The 19529-nt window shown below is 42.2% G+C and overlaps 1 protein-coding gene across 1 annotated transcript in view; it reads left to right on the top strand.

Moving 5' to 3' along the window:
• The first annotated feature begins 9506 nt into the window (after positions 1–9506).
• pik3c2b (phosphatidylinositol-4-phosphate 3-kinase, catalytic subunit type 2 beta) overlaps positions 9507–19529 on the top strand; it is a 48522-nt gene continuing 38499 nt past the window's right edge. Inside the window, exons 1-5 of the mRNA XM_071914814.1 lie at positions 9507–10358; positions 11827–11927; positions 14057–14217; positions 15406–15526; positions 19236–19347. Of these exons, the coding sequence (XP_071770915.1) occupies positions 9507–10358; positions 11827–11927; positions 14057–14217; positions 15406–15526; positions 19236–19347 (1347 nt within the window). The remainder of the gene's footprint in view (positions 10359–11826; positions 11928–14056; positions 14218–15405; positions 15527–19235; positions 19348–19529) is intronic.

Below are 19529 nucleotides of genomic sequence, written 5' to 3'. Positions count from 1 at the left end.
GTAAAAGTTGATTTTTTTACAAAAAATAATTGCTAATTGGTGTAGTCGATATAGCCCGAAATTAAAAGAAAGTAGTAGCGATTCATAAAAGGTATTCAGCTATGTTATTCGCGGTGTGTACGTTTATCGATAAACAAGGCAACATTAAATTGCCACATTTTTGAATGGAGTTCGGTGTGACTTTTTCTCCATGGGAACGGGTTATATATTTGCTAAAAGATTGCACCAAACAGCCGGTCAGGAGGCTACTGAGGGCTGCAGCAGTAGAAGCAGCTGTTAAGAAGATGTTTGAAACATTCCCCCATCGTCTAAAAATACTCTCACAGTTTTGGCATGATGTAAAAACATCCTTTGGAATGTTTTAGCATGTTTGTTGTCACCCATTACACTGCTTTGTGGATAAATTATTCTAATAATAGTGCGTGCCTGTGTGTTTGGGTCTCTGCACAAGATATCTTCAGTTTTTATAAATTGGTTTGCCTTTCAAAGAAAAAAAATCTTACCTCTTGATTATTAATATCAGATCAACATAACATATTGTGACCACAGTGACCTACAGGCCTATTTCACAACTGTCCTCAACAACAGACAGCGTTGATAGTATTAGTATTGCCTTTTAGATGGTTGATCTGTCAAGTCTGGAAGCTTTTGTTATATTTGAACAAAAAACATGCTCTGTCATAAGCAGTTTATAACCCAGAATGCAAATATGGAATTATCTAGAAGGTATTTTCTGTGTGGTTACCAGCCCTGATCTAAAGTACCTACACACTGCATGTATCAGGTATAAGCTGTACAATGTTAGGGTTAGAGTATGGAGGGGGTATTGTCTTTTTTATCAAAAATGGGATCTGGCCAGTGTGGTCCACTTCTGATGTGATGGATATGATGCAGTTTGATTACGTTTATTGTAGAATTGATAAATACTACACTGGTTGTCTATGGGAAGCCCTTATTCAGCTGATTCTACTGTGACATTTTGATCAAATTCCAGACAACTAGCATGAATGTTTTAGTATTACTGTCATGCTGGGTTTCAGTGGAGAGTTTTAGTGTCCTATAGTCTAAAAGCTTTTCCACCCTGACAAGATCACAATTCTGGGAGAAACCCTTTTATACTGGCACTATTAGCAGCTTCATTGCATAAATATTGGTATTGGTATCAGTATACCAACTTCTCCTCAGCAGCATTCTCAAAACCTCATTACCGCTACATTACCGGTCCGATCACTGCTGGTGTGCACTGATGTGGCAGCAGTCCCTCCTACACAAAGTTTAGAGATCTAGCTGCTGAGCCTCCATGCACAATCATTAAGACCCACATCCCACCCACCCGCCCCCCAAAAAAACTCTAAACAAAACCCAGTAGGCATAAACTTTCCTGAGCTGCAAGTAACACACGGTAGAAATGAGAAAACTGTTGATAAAACATAAAACGGCAATGATTCACAGTGAGTAAGCTTTAGTGTCGGATATGTCAGATATACACTGACAGATTGATATTACTGGGCTTTGCTCCTTTTTCAGTCATGGATATTAGTATCATGGTGTTGATGTTGGCTGCTCAACTCATTTGAATAATAATCATCCATTCCACTTTCTCTTTGAGGCCAATATCAGTGGTCAAAGTACAGTAGGTGCACGTGCGTGCGTGCATGTGTGTGAATGGGGGGGGGGGGCGGGGGGGGCAGTCAGACGGGTTAGACTGCTGATTGCTTTGCCCCCATTTCTGTTTGTTGTTGGAGCAGGTTTCAGCAGCAGTTGAGTAATATTGAGCAATCACTGTTAGACAGCGATTTAGTTCATTTTGCCCCACTAATGCTACAGATACACTTGTCATTTCAATGCGACTTAAATCATCCTGTCGTACTAAGGGTATTAAGGGTATTAAGGGACAGGTTTGGATGCTCAAAAATCATATTTTTCCCACATCACTATTGGATTTTCAAACCAGGATATGGAAGTGGTCGTATTGAAGATCTGATCACTCAAACCAGTTCTGGAGGCATTCTGCTACAATAAAGTAAACCTCTGTTATTCTCAGTTTATAACTCAGTTATTTTCTGACGAAGTAATGTAATTAACTTTTCTGGTGAACCCACTTTCTCTCAACCTGCCTTGTCTACTTCTACTGCAGTTAGTGATTTCCCTAATTTCCCAGAATGCCTTTCGACAACCCTTCAGAGAAGGAGCGTGAACTTGTGGCATTCAGCTGTGGGTTGTACTTGTAGGTGGAGAGAGCGATAGTGAGAGTTTTTCCAGTCGGGGAAAAAGCGATAGCCCCTTATTCAAAATGCAATGTCTTGTGGTTGTGTTGCATTCTGGTCTATTGAGGCTCCTGTGGGTGGAGAAATTGGTCTCTCTCCTCTTCTACGATGGATTTCTCCCTGTATGATTGTTGAACGGTGCAAAATGGCGGCTCTAGAAAGACGCCCTCGCTCTTTCGGGAGGTTTTCCTGGCTCAGAAAAAGGCTTTGGTGGTACTTGTGCGGGCCAGCAAATGCAATAAATCGACCCTCTATACCATTAACCTGGGCCCTTGTTATTTGGGGCCACCAACTGGCACAGATGTTGTTGATTAACTGTATGATTATGCTAGCAAGTGAATTTGAAGTGGTTTAATGGGCTTTTCCTCTGTGTGGATTGTTTTATAATAATTGACCAATATGACATTTGGACAGTGAAGCAGAATTGAATCAGCCAGGAACCGAAACATACTTCTAACAGATATATCCATTCGATTTGTATCTATTGTAGTATGTAACCCATATCCCATACCAATATGAAGTCGAAAAGACATAGCCTTGTTTCATGGTATGTGATCAAGATTTCCTCATGCTTGGACTCTTAAGTGCAAGTAAATGTAAATGAGTTACAGTGAAATTTCCAGGCTGTTCAGGTTGGGTCCAATAGTGCATATTCCCATAGAGTGATGTTTAAACATATGTATACAGCTGTACGCACATACATGAGCGTGCATGCATGTGCAAACACACACACACAACTGCACATATCTGCAGATATGCCCATTCTATTCACATGTATGTATGTCACCTGGTTTCAATGTTCAGTTTGCTAAGTAGGCTTCAGCGCACTCTCTCTCTCTCTCTCTCTCTCTCTCTCCCTCTCCCTCTCCCTCTCTCTCCCTCTCCCTCTCTCCTCTCCCCACACAAACACTGATACATGCAAACAAAGGCCTATAGTCCAGAAACAGCCTCGCACTGCTACAGGATTGTCCTGGTTTCAATTAATTCTGATTTTGGCTTCAGCGTCTGATATCCAGGTTAAAGAGCCATGCCTATTTTTCCATTGTGACAATAGAAAGCAGTGGAGGAGATAGCCTAACTAGTTTAATACATTTTGAATTCATGAAACATTACATTATCTTGCAGGAAAACTTTCGAGGCCATGTGTGATACAGATAAGGATGTGAGTAACCGGGATTCAGGGATGGGGGAGATGTGGTGGCGATGATTGACAGATCAGTTCATCTTCAGGTCAACCAATCCTGGCATCAGCTGGCATCAGCTGGCACCAGCAGGGCACTGTTACTGTGGTATTAGTGTGTGTGTGTGTGTGTGTGTGTGTGTGTGGCCAGCTGTAAGTGTGCTGTGTGTGTGTGCATGTTTCACAGCATGTCAGGGTGGGTATGTCTTGTCAGCATTTCTCTCTTCTCTTTCTCTCCCTCTCTCTCTCTCGGTCTGTGTGTGTGTTTGGGTGTCAGTGGAGAGTGTGTGTGTTTGGGGGTCAGTGGAGTGTGTGTGTGTGTGTGTGTGTGTGTGCGTTGTTGGTGGGTGGGGCATGGGTGACAGCGGCCCCCTTTGTGTTTCTCGGGTGCCCGAGCTGTGTGAATGTGTCTGAGTCTGACCTCGCTCACGTGACACACACACACACACTAGCACCAGCTCTTTGTTCTTTTGATTTCAGACCCCACCACCCCCCACCCCCCTCCCAGCCCTAATTGAAAGGGCTTATTTCTCTGCGAGGGATACATTGCAGAGGTCTGGATATCTGGCAACCCCTCCCTCCCTCCCTCTCTCCCTCCCAGCAGCCCTTGCTCCATCCTTCCCCCACCCCCATCCCCATCAACTCGTCCTCCGTCTCCACCCCTCACCCAGCCCCCATGGGTGTCATCACCTCCTCAGTCTGAGCCCTCTGGTGACTGGCCTGGCTGAATATCAGATCACCAAGCCAAGGGATGGGGAAACATGAGATCTATGATAAATATGCTTAGATGGATATTATTGTCCTGTTATTTTATTATTACAGTATTACATTTTATGAGGCATATTACATGCATAATACATTTTGATTGGATTCCACAGAAGTATGCATGTTTTGGCATGAAAATGGTCAAATATAAAGATAATGAATATCGGCACTAAATATCGGTTCTCTCTCGATCCAAAAAATACCTCCATCAGAAGCAGCCTCATAAACCCATGTTGGTCGTATCCTAGTAGTAAACTCTTTTTTGAATAGTTCACCAAAAAATGTGGTCATTATCTTCTCACCCTCATGTCAGTGGAAACACAAGTGAAGTTTGTATGTCCACATAACACAGTGAGTCTGCTAGTGCTGCTCCGTATCAGCCTGAATGAGAACGAGCTGCATTACGACTGTCAAACTTGGAAGTACGATCTGATGTGAAGTACGACATGAAGGCAACAAGACTCTTCCACCAGATTGCTGTAGGGCGACCAGAGCTCCACGAGTCGGGAAAATCTAGGAGATTATGAGGAAAATATTGTACTTTTGGACCTGTGGTGCAATCGTTTGGCTACAGAACACTTGGATTATTGTTCACGAGCTGTTTGGAGTAATTTCATGGGCATTTTTTGCCCTTTTTTGGAACTCTAAAGAGCATGTTCCTGGCGACATTAGTTCTTTTGGAGAAGGCTGATACGGAGTTGCTGTAGCAAACTTGCTGTGTGTTATGTGGATATAAACTTTTGTTTCGACTGACATGAATGTGAGTAGATGATGAGTGAATTTTCATTTTGGGCTGAACTATTGCTTTAAGCTCAAGGTCAAAAATGTGAAATGCCACTACTACTAACCCTAAATAAGAGAAGACAAGGTACTTAAGTTGATTGTTTTTTTGTTCAGTGTTGGATTCATCAAGCAGTTGAATCTAACCTATTTTGTCAAGCACAGATCCTGTACAGGCCCATTGCAAGTGTGTTCAGTTCAATTCAATGTGCTGAAGCATTGCGACATGGTTATCGGTTAAATTACCTGATTCCACTAACATTACTTAAAGGATAACGCTGGTGTTTTTTAATGCATTGCTTACCGTCAACAAATCCTATGAAAATAACAAAATCAACAATGTGTTTGCTCTCCTCCTGTTACTTTCTGACTTCCCACGTACCGTTTTTAGCCGTCAACCCGGAAGTCATTGGCTCCAATTGTAAGCTAAAAACCTTGAAATACAGCTCACAAAGACATAGTTTCAATTTTAAAAATCGCTAACTGTTACCATGAAAAGTCAGGCGGTTGTAGTTATTACCAAATCAAATTCAAATGGGAACAAATTCTTCATTACGCCGGGGACTATTTTCGGTGCTACGGAACTACTTTCCTGAGATCACAAAGTGTTTACAGCCAGCTTATTAAGTTGCTTGAGGAAAAAGTCGGCTGGCCCGGTGCATCGTGATGATGAAATATGTTGCCCAGAGCAACGGCATGGCTCTTTGATGTGTTTATAATCCTTTTTTTAATACAATGGAGTTCTATGGCTGCTGGGACATGGCTTCATTGGGCACCGGCTACATGGACGAGACTTGTTGGCAAAACAAATTCATTGCTGATTTTGTTATTTTCATAGGATTTGTTGACGGTAAGCAATGCATTAAAAAACACCAGCCTTATCCTTTAAATACCACAATGTAATAACGTTACCTACCGTTAAAGTTTGTAGGGCAGCAGAAGACGAGTTATCAAGTTACTGTTTACACATCCTGTTACTAAACAGGGGAGTTTGGAGCAAAATGTGGAATGTTAAGTTTCAGTTTCGTTTTCATAATGGGAGACTGTCAGATTGAGTACAATGCTGCTGGTCTGTGCATCTCCACATGACAGACATTTAGATCAATTTTTATACATTGACCAACTTCTTATTTTGTGTCAATGCACAACAGATGAGCCTATGTATGGGAAACGCTGCATCTCGCAGCTAAAGATGCCCTCTAGAGGCCATGTCACGAAGTGTTGATGACTGACTGACTTGAATATGCCACTTGATGCCCTCTGCTGCACTGTGGGAAAAACAGTGTTCCCTTTCTGTTGTGCAAAGTTGATGTGAAAGTCCCATATCAGTCAATATCATATTTTTTGTTGTGTTCCTGTCTGTGTCAGGCAAGAGTGCAATAAAAAAATCTATAAAAAATTGTTTTCCCTAAGAATTGTGAGAGAGAATCGTGATCGCACACACACACACACGCACACACCTCTTCTTTGACCAATCCTTTAAGTTCTTTTACTTGTGCTAAATGTCTTGAAGAGCCTTAGTATAAAACTTACTGGGAAGAAAGTTAAAGCAATTCTGAGAAATAAGAATTAAGAATAACCTAAAGATGAATGTAGTGAAGTGAGTAAAGGGAGTGAATTCTTTCACACAAGTTTCTTGTATTTCCAAGAGTAGTATTTGTGGATTTTAGACCAAAATTCTAGTTATGTGTTTCTTGAACTAATGTTGTAACATAAGAAAAAGTGGTGAATACTTTTTATAATCGCTGTATCCTCATTGATCTATTGTTTTTTTTTGAGTTGCTAAAGATAGTAGCTCTCCTTGTTAGTTTCATTCCTTCCTTCTTTATTGTTTTTCCCTTGCTTTTCTTCCTTTAAATACCTGCAGCAGGCGGGACAGAGGCACATTTGGCTGTCAAATCATCAGCTTGCCTCCTGGTTATACTGAGTTGGTGTATTTCCCCCATGGCTTTGCTTTGGAGTCTGGGAAAGGCTTTTTGTGTAACCTCCCACCAGCTCTCTGCTTAACAAAGACGCCATAGTCAAATGAAGACACTTGCTCATGTCAGTTTAGCAATGGATGAAGGGAGGTTAGTTTGGGGAACCTCCAGGGCCTTCCCATTGGACGTCTGACATGAAGCAGCCTCTCTCCTCTTTCACACAACTCTTCATCTTTATTTCTGCCTTTTTGACTTTCCTGTGTTCAGTTTTAGGTTGTCACCTTGTGCTCTAGTTTTTTCATGCAAATGATGACATATCAAATTAAAAATACTGAAGGGAAATGTCAAAATTCCACAACGATTCTTCAATATTGCAAAAACAAAAACGTGGTTGTATGACCATTAAATACTTACTAGAGGCAGAATAGATAAAGAAATTTGATAAATGGGAATGCTAGTTTTCCCTAGGAAATGTTTGTACTTTAGAATATCATTGTGTTGTTTCTGACATGTATGGTCTCCATGGTGTTTTTGTGACCATCAGTTGGTACATTAGAATATCATACGTGTTGTTTCTAACATGTAAAAGTCTCCATTGTGGTTGCATGGCTATTAGTTGGTACATTAGAATATCATACGTGTTGTCTTCAGATGAAAGCATGAAATATGGCCAGCATTATCTGATACTAAAGAACAATAAAGCTTGTCCAATGCTAATGAATTCCTACGGTAATTACAGTAATTATACTAATGTCGCAAATCGTTGCTATTAAAATAATACACGTAGCACCTTTTCAAATTGGCTTGGCAGTTGAATGGAAACATAGCTAATGTCTCCTCTCTCTTTCTCTCCTTGTATAAGTTACTTTCCAAACACACACACACACACACGCACAGCTGTATGAGAACTTCCTAAAGCGGTGTGGTGTGGCTGGGAGTGGCCGGCCACATCATGATCATCATCAACTGAGGTCGCTGCAGGTCTCCAACATCAGTGGTGGGGCTGTAAGCAGTAGGAGGAAATTTCAAATTGAAGGTTTTGCTTTCACCCATTCATCATGCCGCACATGCTGTAAGATTATCTTCATGGCATTTATTGGACAGAATGGTAGAAAGAGGATGATATGCAACGCAGGTTATTAGAATGAAGCTCACATCATTGCCGTAGTTTGCTGCACCGTGGAAAAACATGATGCGATATGTAACTTTTAATGCTTGCATATTATCCATGCAACCAATGAATATTTCTGGCTGTAGCTAAATTGGTGTATCAAAAGTTAACAGTGATCATATTTTACTGTTGAAATGTGTGAGAGGAAAAGAGAATGCTGACCTTCTCTCAGATACCACCCACTTTCACCACTCTGTGTGTGTGTGCGTGTGTGAGAGAGAGAGTGTGTGAGTTTAAACATGCCCATGGGGGATCAGGAATCTGTGCTACAGCTACAGTTAGTTTAACAGTTTCTTGTTGAAGCACACATACTGCACACACACACACATACATGTTGGAGAAGCAGGATGTAAAATCCTATTCAACCAACATTACACAGAGAATGCTAAGCACTTTTCTAAAAGCATTTGTCCTACATGAATGTCTTCTCCCTCTTTTTTTCTGTGCAAATCGCAGCACAAGCCACAATTGCTGCAAGCCATATGGGCTGCATGTTTGTTTTGGTATCAAAATATTGTATATAGCCTATTACTGTGAGTGCAGGTGTACCACGAAAAATCACATTCTCTTCTCAGTCTTTTTTATACCGTCTACGGTCTTTAAATTTGTGTTCCTCAAAGATTTGCAGATTTTCAGTCTTTTGTGATGCACACACACGACGGCTACGTCGTGTGTGTGCATCACAAAAGACTGAAAATCTGCAAATTTCAGTTATTAAATGTGCACTGCTCAATCTTTTCATTGTCACTTATGATTATTTTGATATGTGCCTGCTTTGTGCTTGCTACACTAAATGCGGCAAGCATTTAGTGTGAACTGCTCTAGTTGGGCAAGACTCAGGCTGTAGATGCAGTCTGTTTTGTGCTTTTCAGCCAATTTGCACTTTAACAAACTGTGACTTTGACTTTTTTCTTAGTAAGCAAACTAGTGTAAAGAGATATTTCATTGAACTTGTAAAATGGTTTCACATATTGTCTCTAGGGCTGGGTAGGACCGCTCAATCCAATTTGATTTTGATACTTTGTGTTCATGCAAATTGCTGGCATTGGCTTAATGGCGCCCACTAAGATGTTTGTTCCAGTGGGGCCTCTGTATCTCTCAAAGCTGCAATGAAATTATCTGATTGACACCTATAGCTGTGGTTCTCAACCTTTTTCCAGTCATTTTCGCCTTCACACTTTTTGAGACATAGAGAATTGAAAAAAATAAAATTGCGATGTATTGGTGTATCAATGTTAAATGTTCAATCAATGTTAGCCCTTATTGTCTTTCACTTCTGTCTCTCCCTTCCTCCCTTCCTTTCTCTCTCTCCACAGCTGATATTCCGCGGCCCCATGTGTCTACAGTGGTTCTCCTAGCAGTACTCCTCCTCCTCCCCATTCTCTTCCCTCCTCCCTCCTCCTCTCCTGTCCTGTGGAGGCGTCATGTCGGCAGCCCAGACCCAGAAGGAGAGCAGCGAGGCGGGCTGGGGTTGTTTGGAAGCCCTGGGCCTCAGTCAGAAGGAGCTGGTCCTGGCTGAGGCCCTGCAGATGGAGTACGACGCTCTTTCCCGACTCAAACAGGACAAGGGGGGCACCGGCAGCACCCAGACCAGCCCTCGAATCGCCACCCAAAGTGGCTCCAAGACTTCCCCCAAGCCCTCCATCCCATCTATAGAGCGCCCTCGACCCACTCCTAGCCGGCCCATTCCCAGCCCCCCTGGAGGAAGTCTCCTGAGGGGGCTTTCTGGATCCGACTCGTCCCTGAACCAGCCGGGAGGGTCCCAGTCATCACGGTCCATTCCAGCCAGGGCAACCCCTCCTCGGGGAGGCTACATCAAAGAGTCCTTGTACATCCTGGAGAGTCCAGAGGTTTGCAAGGGTGGGGACTATTCAGGCTCCAGTTATGGGGACTCGGTTCTCCCCAAAGGCTTCCCCCCTCTTCCAGATGACCTTCCTCCTGCCATCCCACCGAGGAATCCCATTCCCCCTTTGTCCGGGTCAGAAAACCCCTTCCTCCCGCCTCGTGGTTCGACCATGCCCAGGGATGTCAATCTGTTCACCCCAGAGGTGGATCAGCCCAAAGTGACTTCAGGGGAGTTAAATTATGACAACCTCAATGACTCATTGTCCAGGCTCAATGGGGATCGGCAGGTTCCTCGGGGTCGGAGGGCCAATGGGGACCAATCGGGGAAGCCCGTGGCTCGGAGTAAGACCCTTCCTCCGCAGGTACCGCCCAGGACTTACGTACCTGTTCCCAAGAGCAACAAGAACCAACGGCGAGTGTCTGCAGACCCGGTAAGAACTTATGTCTGCCAAGACCAAATGGCAAAATTCGCCTTCAAGACCAATTGGGGTTCATCGCCCATTCAATACACCAGCCATTATAATGATTTTATATCACGAGGTCATATACCTTTCAGACTTAAATCACAGAATAAGGTGGACATCAAAGAATTTGCATTGCACCCACTGAAGTGTAGCTTGTCTAGTAGAAATGTCAGACACCTATGTTTTATAGCACAATAAAGTTTCAGACAGTTGTTTCATTTCTTCAATTGTAACAGAATTAAATTCTGTCACCACTGGGTCAGTTTGCTCTGACTCAGCTGAAACCCACATTTTCTACCCAGTTTTGTTGACACACAGCTAGAGCAGATTTTAATTATTGTTCAGATATTAAATCACATTTCAGATATATGACATTTTCTTTGGCCTCTATGCTACTTCTTTTTGACCCAGTTGCAGTAGAATGTATTAGCTGTCAAACTGGTTGGACCACTTGTAATCTAAAGCCATGGCATGGTTAGATGATAGTGGCTGAATATAGTGGTCAACAACTGTGCTAGTCAACCTCACTGTGCAATTTTCTACAACTTGATTGATTTGAGAAATAGATAGCTGTTTGCAAATGTTCTCGTCAAAAGCCACACTTTATAAACTTAGTCCAGTCTATTCTAGGTAGGTTACGTGTGGTTCTCTGACTCCTTACTACTAGTAGTTCTTGTCTGTTAGGGATGCACACATCTCCTGTAGTCCTATAGTTGCCACTAATTAATCAATTATTCATTGCCACCTGATTTTAATCAGTGGTTATGTTACATGCACAGAGGATACCCTTCTTAACTGGGTTACTCAAGTAAACTGGTTTCGGGTCAATGCATGTAAATGTCATAACTGGGTTAGAATAACCTGAGTAAGCTTTAAACATTTTACTGTGGCAAGGAAACATCTTTCTCCTTTCAAATTTGGTTTTCACCATCTGTCAAACGCAGACTTGCAGAGTATTGTGGGTACATTTTGACATCAACAGAAAACATGGCAGCAATCATCATTCCTTTTCCCTAAGGAAGTAAGCTACTATTGCTCAGTCAAAGAGGAAGGGGAATTCAATGTCCGGGTATCAAAGGTTCATGTAAACAGATTAACCTTAATAAGACCTTAACCGGAGTGTGACCAGTAGCCAGTTCACTCTGGCATGGAAACGTAGCCAATGTCTTATATGTTGTAGACAGGAAGAATGGGCACACTTTTCTTAATCACTACTTTATGTATATAAAAATTTGACAAAGACAAAAAAAGACAAAAGTATGAGAGACAGTCAAGCCAGTTTTCAAAGTTGGATATGAAACTCTCCATCGAATGAAAAATTGAATAATTGGGACATTGGGACACATCCTTATAGTCCAGTTGTTCAGTTCAGTCAAGTCGGGTTATACTGAGTGCCGTGATTGACGGTTTCCTATTGTCTGTGTGTGATTGGAAGGTATCCCTCGGGTCCAGAATGAATGGATTTGGCTATGAGCTCTTCCAAGTGTCTGAAGAAAGAGACGAAGAGGTGGCCGCCTTCTGTCACATGCTGGACGTGTGAGTAACACACACACACACATACTTTTATTATAATGACCTTTAGCCTGACACTGTCCTTGCCAAGACACATTAAAATGGAGTACAGTATTTCCCATTTATTTTATATATATTGATTTATTACATGAAGCATGAATTGTCACTGTGTCGTGGTGTTTTCACAGTGAGAGGATCTCCGCTCAGCTTTGTTCATCTGATTGTTTCTTAATCCGTTAATATCAGCCTTAGTGCAATCAGATGATTAAGTGACTGTTAAAAGCTGTTAGCGTCTAATTACTCTGCTGTTCATTAAAGCTGAGATTTAATGAGACTGTAAGCTTTTAGACAGTTGGATGAATGCACACACACACACACACACTCACACACAATTAATTAAGGAAGGAAGTGGCACTGCTACTATAACACTTGTGCACACTGTATATGCACCAATACTGATGCAGGTATAGGATATCAGGTTATAATAGGGTTTCCGCATCAGAGAATGTCCCCAACACGAAAATCCAATTTCAAGATCCACATGTAACATATCGGAAATCAAAGTGACTTGATTTTCTACCTTTTCCTACAGAGAGAAGGATGTTAGATCTCTAAAATGATGTATTTCAATTTGTATTCCTATCATAATTTGTGGTCCTATTATAAATGCGCTACTTGGCACTGACTTATGTTGTCAGTGTTGAAGCTAGACTGTTAAAGCTGAAGAATGAGAGATGAAGTTCAACATGCCCGAAATGGAAAAACAGTTGAACACGTCACCACATTCAAATGTGTGTACTCGACTGCGACTTCATATTATTCCTTCATTCACATTCCACAACAATGGGGGCGCAAGAGTTCAGTTCATTTGGGCGGGCATGAATAATGCCATTCTCTGGTGACGACAAATAACCGAGATGTCTGAAAATGTGAGTCTCAGTCCCCTTCCGTGAGAACTGTGGTGTGGTTTGTTAGGAGTGAGAATGTAATCCAACCTACTACAGGAAACCACCCTAAAACTCCAGGGTTTATGGGTAGAAGGAGACGGATGTTGACATCTGATAGCCAGCAGTTCCTCATGCTTGGAAAGCCTACCATAACAAAATGAAGTCTGGACTGATGCTCATATTCAGCTATTTCTTCATGTGTTCTTAACTGGTATGAACACCAGAGATGGTAAATTAAAGCAAAGAGTGCAAACAACTCCATCATGCTCAGCTAATGTTACAGGGACTGGAGTCACTTTTGTTTAAAATCTCTAACCTGGCAGGATGACAGGTTACCAAAACTCTGTCCAATAAGCAAGCTTCTTGTGAGTAGGGCTGAACAATTAATCGAAATTTTATCGAAATCGCAATATGGCCTACTGCAATTTTCAAATCGCAGGAGGCGCAATATTTGTTAAAGGCGAAATGTGTGTCAAAATACCATTTTAAATTAAATATTGTCGTGCTGCAGAGATGTCCTGGCCGACACATCATATGCTACAGACTTAAGAAAACATCTCTGTTTGGTACAGATCCCCGCAAAAATCACACCGTAATCGTTTTAATACGTTTTTCAATGAAAATGAGAATAATGATGTAAAAATTATCATTCCCTCTAATATCGCAAATCATATCGCAATTGCAATATCAGTCAAAATAATTGCAATTAGATATTTTTTCAAAATCGTTCAGCCCTACTTGTGAGTCATGTGACTTTTGTTTCCAAGCCCTGTTTCACTTGTAATTGGGCAGTGTGAACCTAAATGAACCAAATACAAAAATGCAGTGAAGTGAACTTTTCTGAAGCCAAAGCCCATGCTTCGTTTTCTCCACAAACATGCCCATTTGTTTTACGAACCTGCCGAAATTCATTTCCGTAGCGGGAATACCGTGGTTTACAATCCGTCCCATAACCTTATGGTCCCAGGTTCAATCCCCACAAACAGGCATGTGTCCTTGAGCAAGACCCTGAACCCCTACCTGCTCACTTATTGTATGTTGTTCAGGATAATAATAATAAACTTAATAAACTTTATTTATATAGCACTTATCTAAAAGCAAGTGAATAGAAGAATAAAAAGTGCATACGAAGAAGTGATTTAAAAGACACTAACTAGCCTAAGCTCTTCAAGTGGCAGTTTTGTGACTGTAAGTGTGTGTGTGCAGCTTGCGGTCGGCCTACCCGTGCAGCGAGAGCTCGAAGAACACCGGCTTCGTCTGGTCGCCGTCGGTCGGCCACGAGGAGCTGCAGCAGGGCCTGGGGGTCAGCGTGAAAGTCACCGTCATCAGCGACCACTTCAGAGAACCCCTCACGTTCACCTGCGATGGTAAGACGGTCTGTGTGTGTGTGTGTGTGTGTGTGTGTGTGTGTGTGTGTGTGTGTGTGTGTGTGTGTGTGTGTGTATCCTGACATACATGGCCAATATTGTCCTTTTATTAAATACGGGATCTGGCCCAGTCAGTGTGGTCCACCTCTGATATGATGAATATGATGCAGCTTGATTGATTACATTTTTGGGGAAACACTGAATAGTTGCATAGTATAAGCGGTACTATATATAATATACACTCACCGGCCACTTTATTAGGTATACCTAGCTACCTGAACACAACACCAGGGAGGGGGACAAGTAGCAGCATCCTGTTCGTGACAGGAAGCAACAGGCTTATCGGAAATGTGGTCTTTATTTTGATATACGCAAAATGCTACACGTAGCATCTTTAAAATTCATGTCACTTTTTGTAAAAAATTTAAAAAATGAAATTGCCCATCTCTATTATGTAAGGGATAAAGTACAGTGAGATGGTCATTATTGCAAAATAAGCCTCAACAAGGTGATTCAAGACCCAAAATGATGGGCTGTACCACAGAACTTGAATGGCTAGAACTTGAACGGTCTTTCACTGTTTGTCATGGTAATTTGGCTAGTAGAGCATAAAGTGCCGACTATGGAATTTTAAGGGTTAGTTGCTATGGTGACAACGCAAGTCTGTGCATTAAGGCCGTAAAATGTGTCACACTTGCATGAGAACTGTGCAGATGTGTCTGTTAGCAAACTGTCAAAAGTCAACTGAAAGCTAACGTTAGCGTCGAGGCTAACGTAGCTTTATCACAGACTGTACTTCTCTCTCTAGCTCTTCTAGTCAACATTAGCATGTTAGCAATCCATGGCAGCAGGGAGACAGAGAAGCTCCTTTGGTATTTGCTGTAAAACCTCTTGCCTTAACGACTTCCTGTAAGTCGGTTTATACGGAAGCTAGCCCAACGGTTCTCATAAAAATGACTGCCGCTCCGACCGTCCAGGAATGTTGATTTGAATGGGAATGACTGTTCTATCCATTCAAGTTCTGTTCTGCGGAGTGATTTTATTAGATGTGAAACAGCGGTCTTTTATTCAGAAATAACAGACCTCAGAACGTCTTCATTGGCCAATCAGAATTGAGTATTCAACCAAGCTGTGTAATAACTCATTATCACACACACTCACAGTCTGACTTGTGTCCGCCTCCTTCAGGTTCCTCTACTGTTGACCTGCTGATCTACCAGACGCTGTGTTACGCCCAGGACGACCTGGACCACATCGACGTGGACGACTACCTGCTGAAGGTCTGCGGCCAGACTGAGTTCCTCAACAAGTAAGGACTTCACTCCCCAACTTTCCTTCCGTCTCTGGTTCTGCTAATTTGCTCTTTTTCTCATCTCCTCCTTTACTTCTTATTGTGCTCCTTCTGTCATTCTTTGTCGTTCTTCCGATGGTAGAATGGTACATGTCAGCAAAGAACATGACCCGTTTGTTCTTAGGTTATTACTATAGTTTTAGATATTTGTATCGCATCCTTCCAAAATCTGTTACAGGATTACTATAGTTCTTTTTGGTAATGTTTTTCCCAAATTGGTGGGATTTTGGAATTGTGGTTGAGTTGTGAAATTGAGTTTTAACAGAGATGTAGGTCATTAGGTGCTTCTCAAGTGATGTGATCTAGACACTAGATTAGCTGCCAAGCACACACACACACATAGACACACTCCAAGCTCTTTTCGCTTGGCAACGCTTCACCAAAGTTCCTCTCTCCATTCTCTCTGCTTCTCCACACACACACACACACACACACACACACAATCCCCCCCACCCACCCACCCACCCTCCAGTGGCTCCAGGCCAAGGGGGGGCAGTGCGGCTTCTCCCTGCCCAGTACAGCTCACCCCTTCTGGGCTAGAGCTGAGACAGAGGCCCCCTGTCTCCTCATCTAGCCTCCAGGGACCAGTGCCAGCACCGAGGACGTCACCCATCATGCCACAACACACTGACCACACACACACACACACACACACACACATCAAGGCCTTTCCCCATGCAAAGTTCCCCGTGGAGTGTGAGAATGGAGCACATGAAGTGTGTTAATATTGTGTGATATTCTATGACTATTTGCAAAACAGCAAACATGCTTTAAATTTCATGTCTCATTTGTCTTTTAAGATGGACCATAAATCATAAACTATACATTTTGCAACATAAAACACTAGTTGGAACATTCGTAGTTACATTTTTGATACTTCATAATAATTTCCAAATGTCACCCACTGCTCAAAGGCATCCTGGGTAAAAGTGTGATTTAGTTTATTTCACATCATTTAAATGTGAAGGACTTTTCTGCAGCCTGAGTCCCACCATTAAACCTCAGTCAGCTGAACCCACTCAGCCAGACATATACTGAGGGAGTTGGGGGGGGGGGGGGGGGTATGGGGGTTTGTGTGTGTGTGTGTGTGTGTGTGTGTGTGTGTGTGAATGGTTTGGAAAAGGCTGGTGTGGTTTGCGGTGCGGCCTCACATTCTCTCACACACCCATAATAACAGTGTAGAGCTCAGTTGTGGCCGTTGCTAAACCAACACTACTCATGTAAGTGGACCAGACAAGCCACAAAGCCCCCCCCCCTCCTCCACCCCCATCCACCCAAAAAAATTAAAAAGTAACGCACCTTAGAGCTGGCCTCACTCTCTAGCTGTGTGGGTTCATACACAACACACACACAAACAAACGCACATACACATTCTCTCTCTGTCTCCCTCTCTGTCTCTGTCCAATTTGTTGCTGCTTAATGTGTGTTTCATTTTGGTTTGTGAGTATTATGGCGGTTGTGTGTTTATGCCACTGTATGTTTTTATTTCTGGAGCAGCTGCAGATGTGTGTGCGTGTGTGTGTGTGACCTGTGGCTGTCAGAGGAAGTGTGTTTCAGCCTGATAACCTGTAGCTGTGAAAAGAGGACTGGACTTCCTGCAGTGCGTTCGCTCTCTCTCTCTCTCTCTCTCTCTCTCTCTCTCTCTCTCGCTCTCTCTCTCTCTCTCTCTCTCTCGCTCCCGCTCTCTCTCTCTCTCTCTGTCTCGCTCTCATAAACAATGACCTCACAGTAACCTCCCATGTGTATTACTAAGGCCAGCTGTGCTCCACTGTACTGTATAATGGGGCCTGTGGCTCTATGGCTTTGTCTGATTACTGCAGCAAACACCACTATTGTATGTATATAGTGAATAGTAGGGTTTGACTGATATGGTATTTGAAGGTCAACGCTGATATGTTTGGTTTGAAGCTGGCAATAGCTGATTCAGTATCTTTAAATTTGACCATTTTCATGAAAGATTTTTTTTTTTTTAATATGACAAGTATTCTGTGTTTCCCTCAGAATTGTATTCTTGTCAGGCTGAAACAGCATCATGCTTGAAGTTCATTAAAATCTGGTGTATTACTAAGATTTGGGGAAAAAATCCTTTCTTAAATGTTCATATTTTTTATAGAATATGAGGAAGTGTTCTTCACTTTCAATGTCTTTTGAATGACAGTTTGAGCAGATTCTTGTTTCTCTGTTTTCTTTGTTTGGGGTCTTTAATTACAGTAAGGTACTTTGCATATTTGTAGTCTCTATTTAATGCTTGATAGCACTCAAGCTTGTTTATTTGTTTAATTTCATTTCTCCAATAGTGAATGTATGTTTGTTGATGTCTGAATTTTGCTGGTGTGATTTTTGCGGTTAGGTGTAGATGATGTTTTTGGGCTGACTGTTCCAGGGGGTCACTCTCTGGGTGCTGATGGTTGTATGTGAAAGCTCTGTGATGGTAGCAGTCAGGATCACTTAGCATTAAGTGGGACCAACATTTAGGATACTAGCTCTTTTTTCAACAGTAAGAAGAAGAGGATATCAACCTACTTCTGCTCTACAGGCTAGGTTAGGGGTATTTCTGTGGATCTTAAGAACATTTTTACAGAATTCTAAGTGTGCCATCTCAGTGGGTGTTTTGTCCCATGAATTATAATTTACTGTACAATGTTAATTTGTAATGTAATGTAATGTTAATAGCAGTGTCAAACTGGCCAGATGAGCTGATGGTAAGGCCTGGGTAGTTGTATCTGGTGGTGCGGTCGAGAGTTTTTTACCCCAAGAGAGAAGTTTATTAATTAATTTTTCTGCGATCTGCTGTTCTTTTGGAAAATGACTGCTTTTGTTTTTTCCATGTTAAGTGATAGGGCCCAATTTTTGCAGTCATTTTCAAGAATGGACAAACTTTCTCTTAAGCCTTCCTCTGTGGGGGAGAGGAGAAGTAACTCATCAGCATAAAATATACATTTAATTTCTTTCCCTTCCAGGCTGAGTCCTTGGCAGGTGGAATTCTCTAACAGTGTTGCCAGTTCATTTATACACATGTTGAAAAGTGTTGGGCTCAAGTTACATCCTTGACGGATCCCTCTGTCCTTTTGTTGTCAATTTTTACATTGCATTTATTTCCCTCATACATGTTTTTGATTATTTTGTAAACTCGACCTCCGATGCCACTTTCAACCATTTTCAGGAAAAAAGACCTTTGAGCCAGATTGAGTCAAAGGCTTTCTTAATGTCTACAAAACAGCCAAAGATTTTCCCTTAATTGGTTTGGTGAACATGCTTTCTGTGCTTTCTCAGTGTATGAAGAGTGTAAATGTGGAGGTTCAATGTTTGGGGAGCAATCCACTTTGGCTGTTTGGAAGTTTACTATTCTTGTATTGATAATGCTGCAGAACAATCTTCCAAGGTTGCTGGTTATAGTGATACTTCGCTAATTGTCGGGATTTAATTTATCACAATTTTTAAATATAGATGCAATCACACCTTCGTTCCATATCTCTGGGATGAACCCTATTTTGAAGACTATGTTAAACAGTCTCTCTCTCTCTCTCTCTGTCTCTCTCGCTCTCTCTCTCTCTCTCTCTCTCTCTCTCTCTCTCTCTCTCTCTCTCTCTCTCTCTCTCTCTCTCTCTCTCTCTCTCTCTCTCTCTCTCTCTCTCTCTCTCTCTCTCTCTCTCTCTCTCTCTCTCAGCTCTCAGACATTAGCAGGCCTGGAGTACATCCAGCAGTGTCTCAAGTTTGACTGGGACATCCGTCTCTTCCTCACCAAGAGGTCGTCCGTCAACACAGAGCTGGCTCGCACGGTGCGAACACACACACACTCACACTCACACACACACACACACACACACACACACACACACAACTCATTCTTACTGCCTCACAAACAGGAAGCGGGAATAAACATACACAATGTGTCTGATGTTTGGTCATTTGTCTGAGAAGGCTTGTTCAATAAGTAAGTAAATGGGGATATTAAACATAA

Source organism: Centroberyx gerrardi, chromosome 5 (assembly GCF_048128805.1).
Source record: "Centroberyx gerrardi isolate f3 chromosome 5, fCenGer3.hap1.cur.20231027, whole genome shotgun sequence".
Lineage (NCBI taxonomy): Eukaryota > Metazoa > Chordata > Actinopteri > Beryciformes > Berycidae > Centroberyx > Centroberyx gerrardi.
Note: the sequence above shows the minus strand (reverse complement) of the source record. Positions and strands in the feature narration are given on the sequence as shown.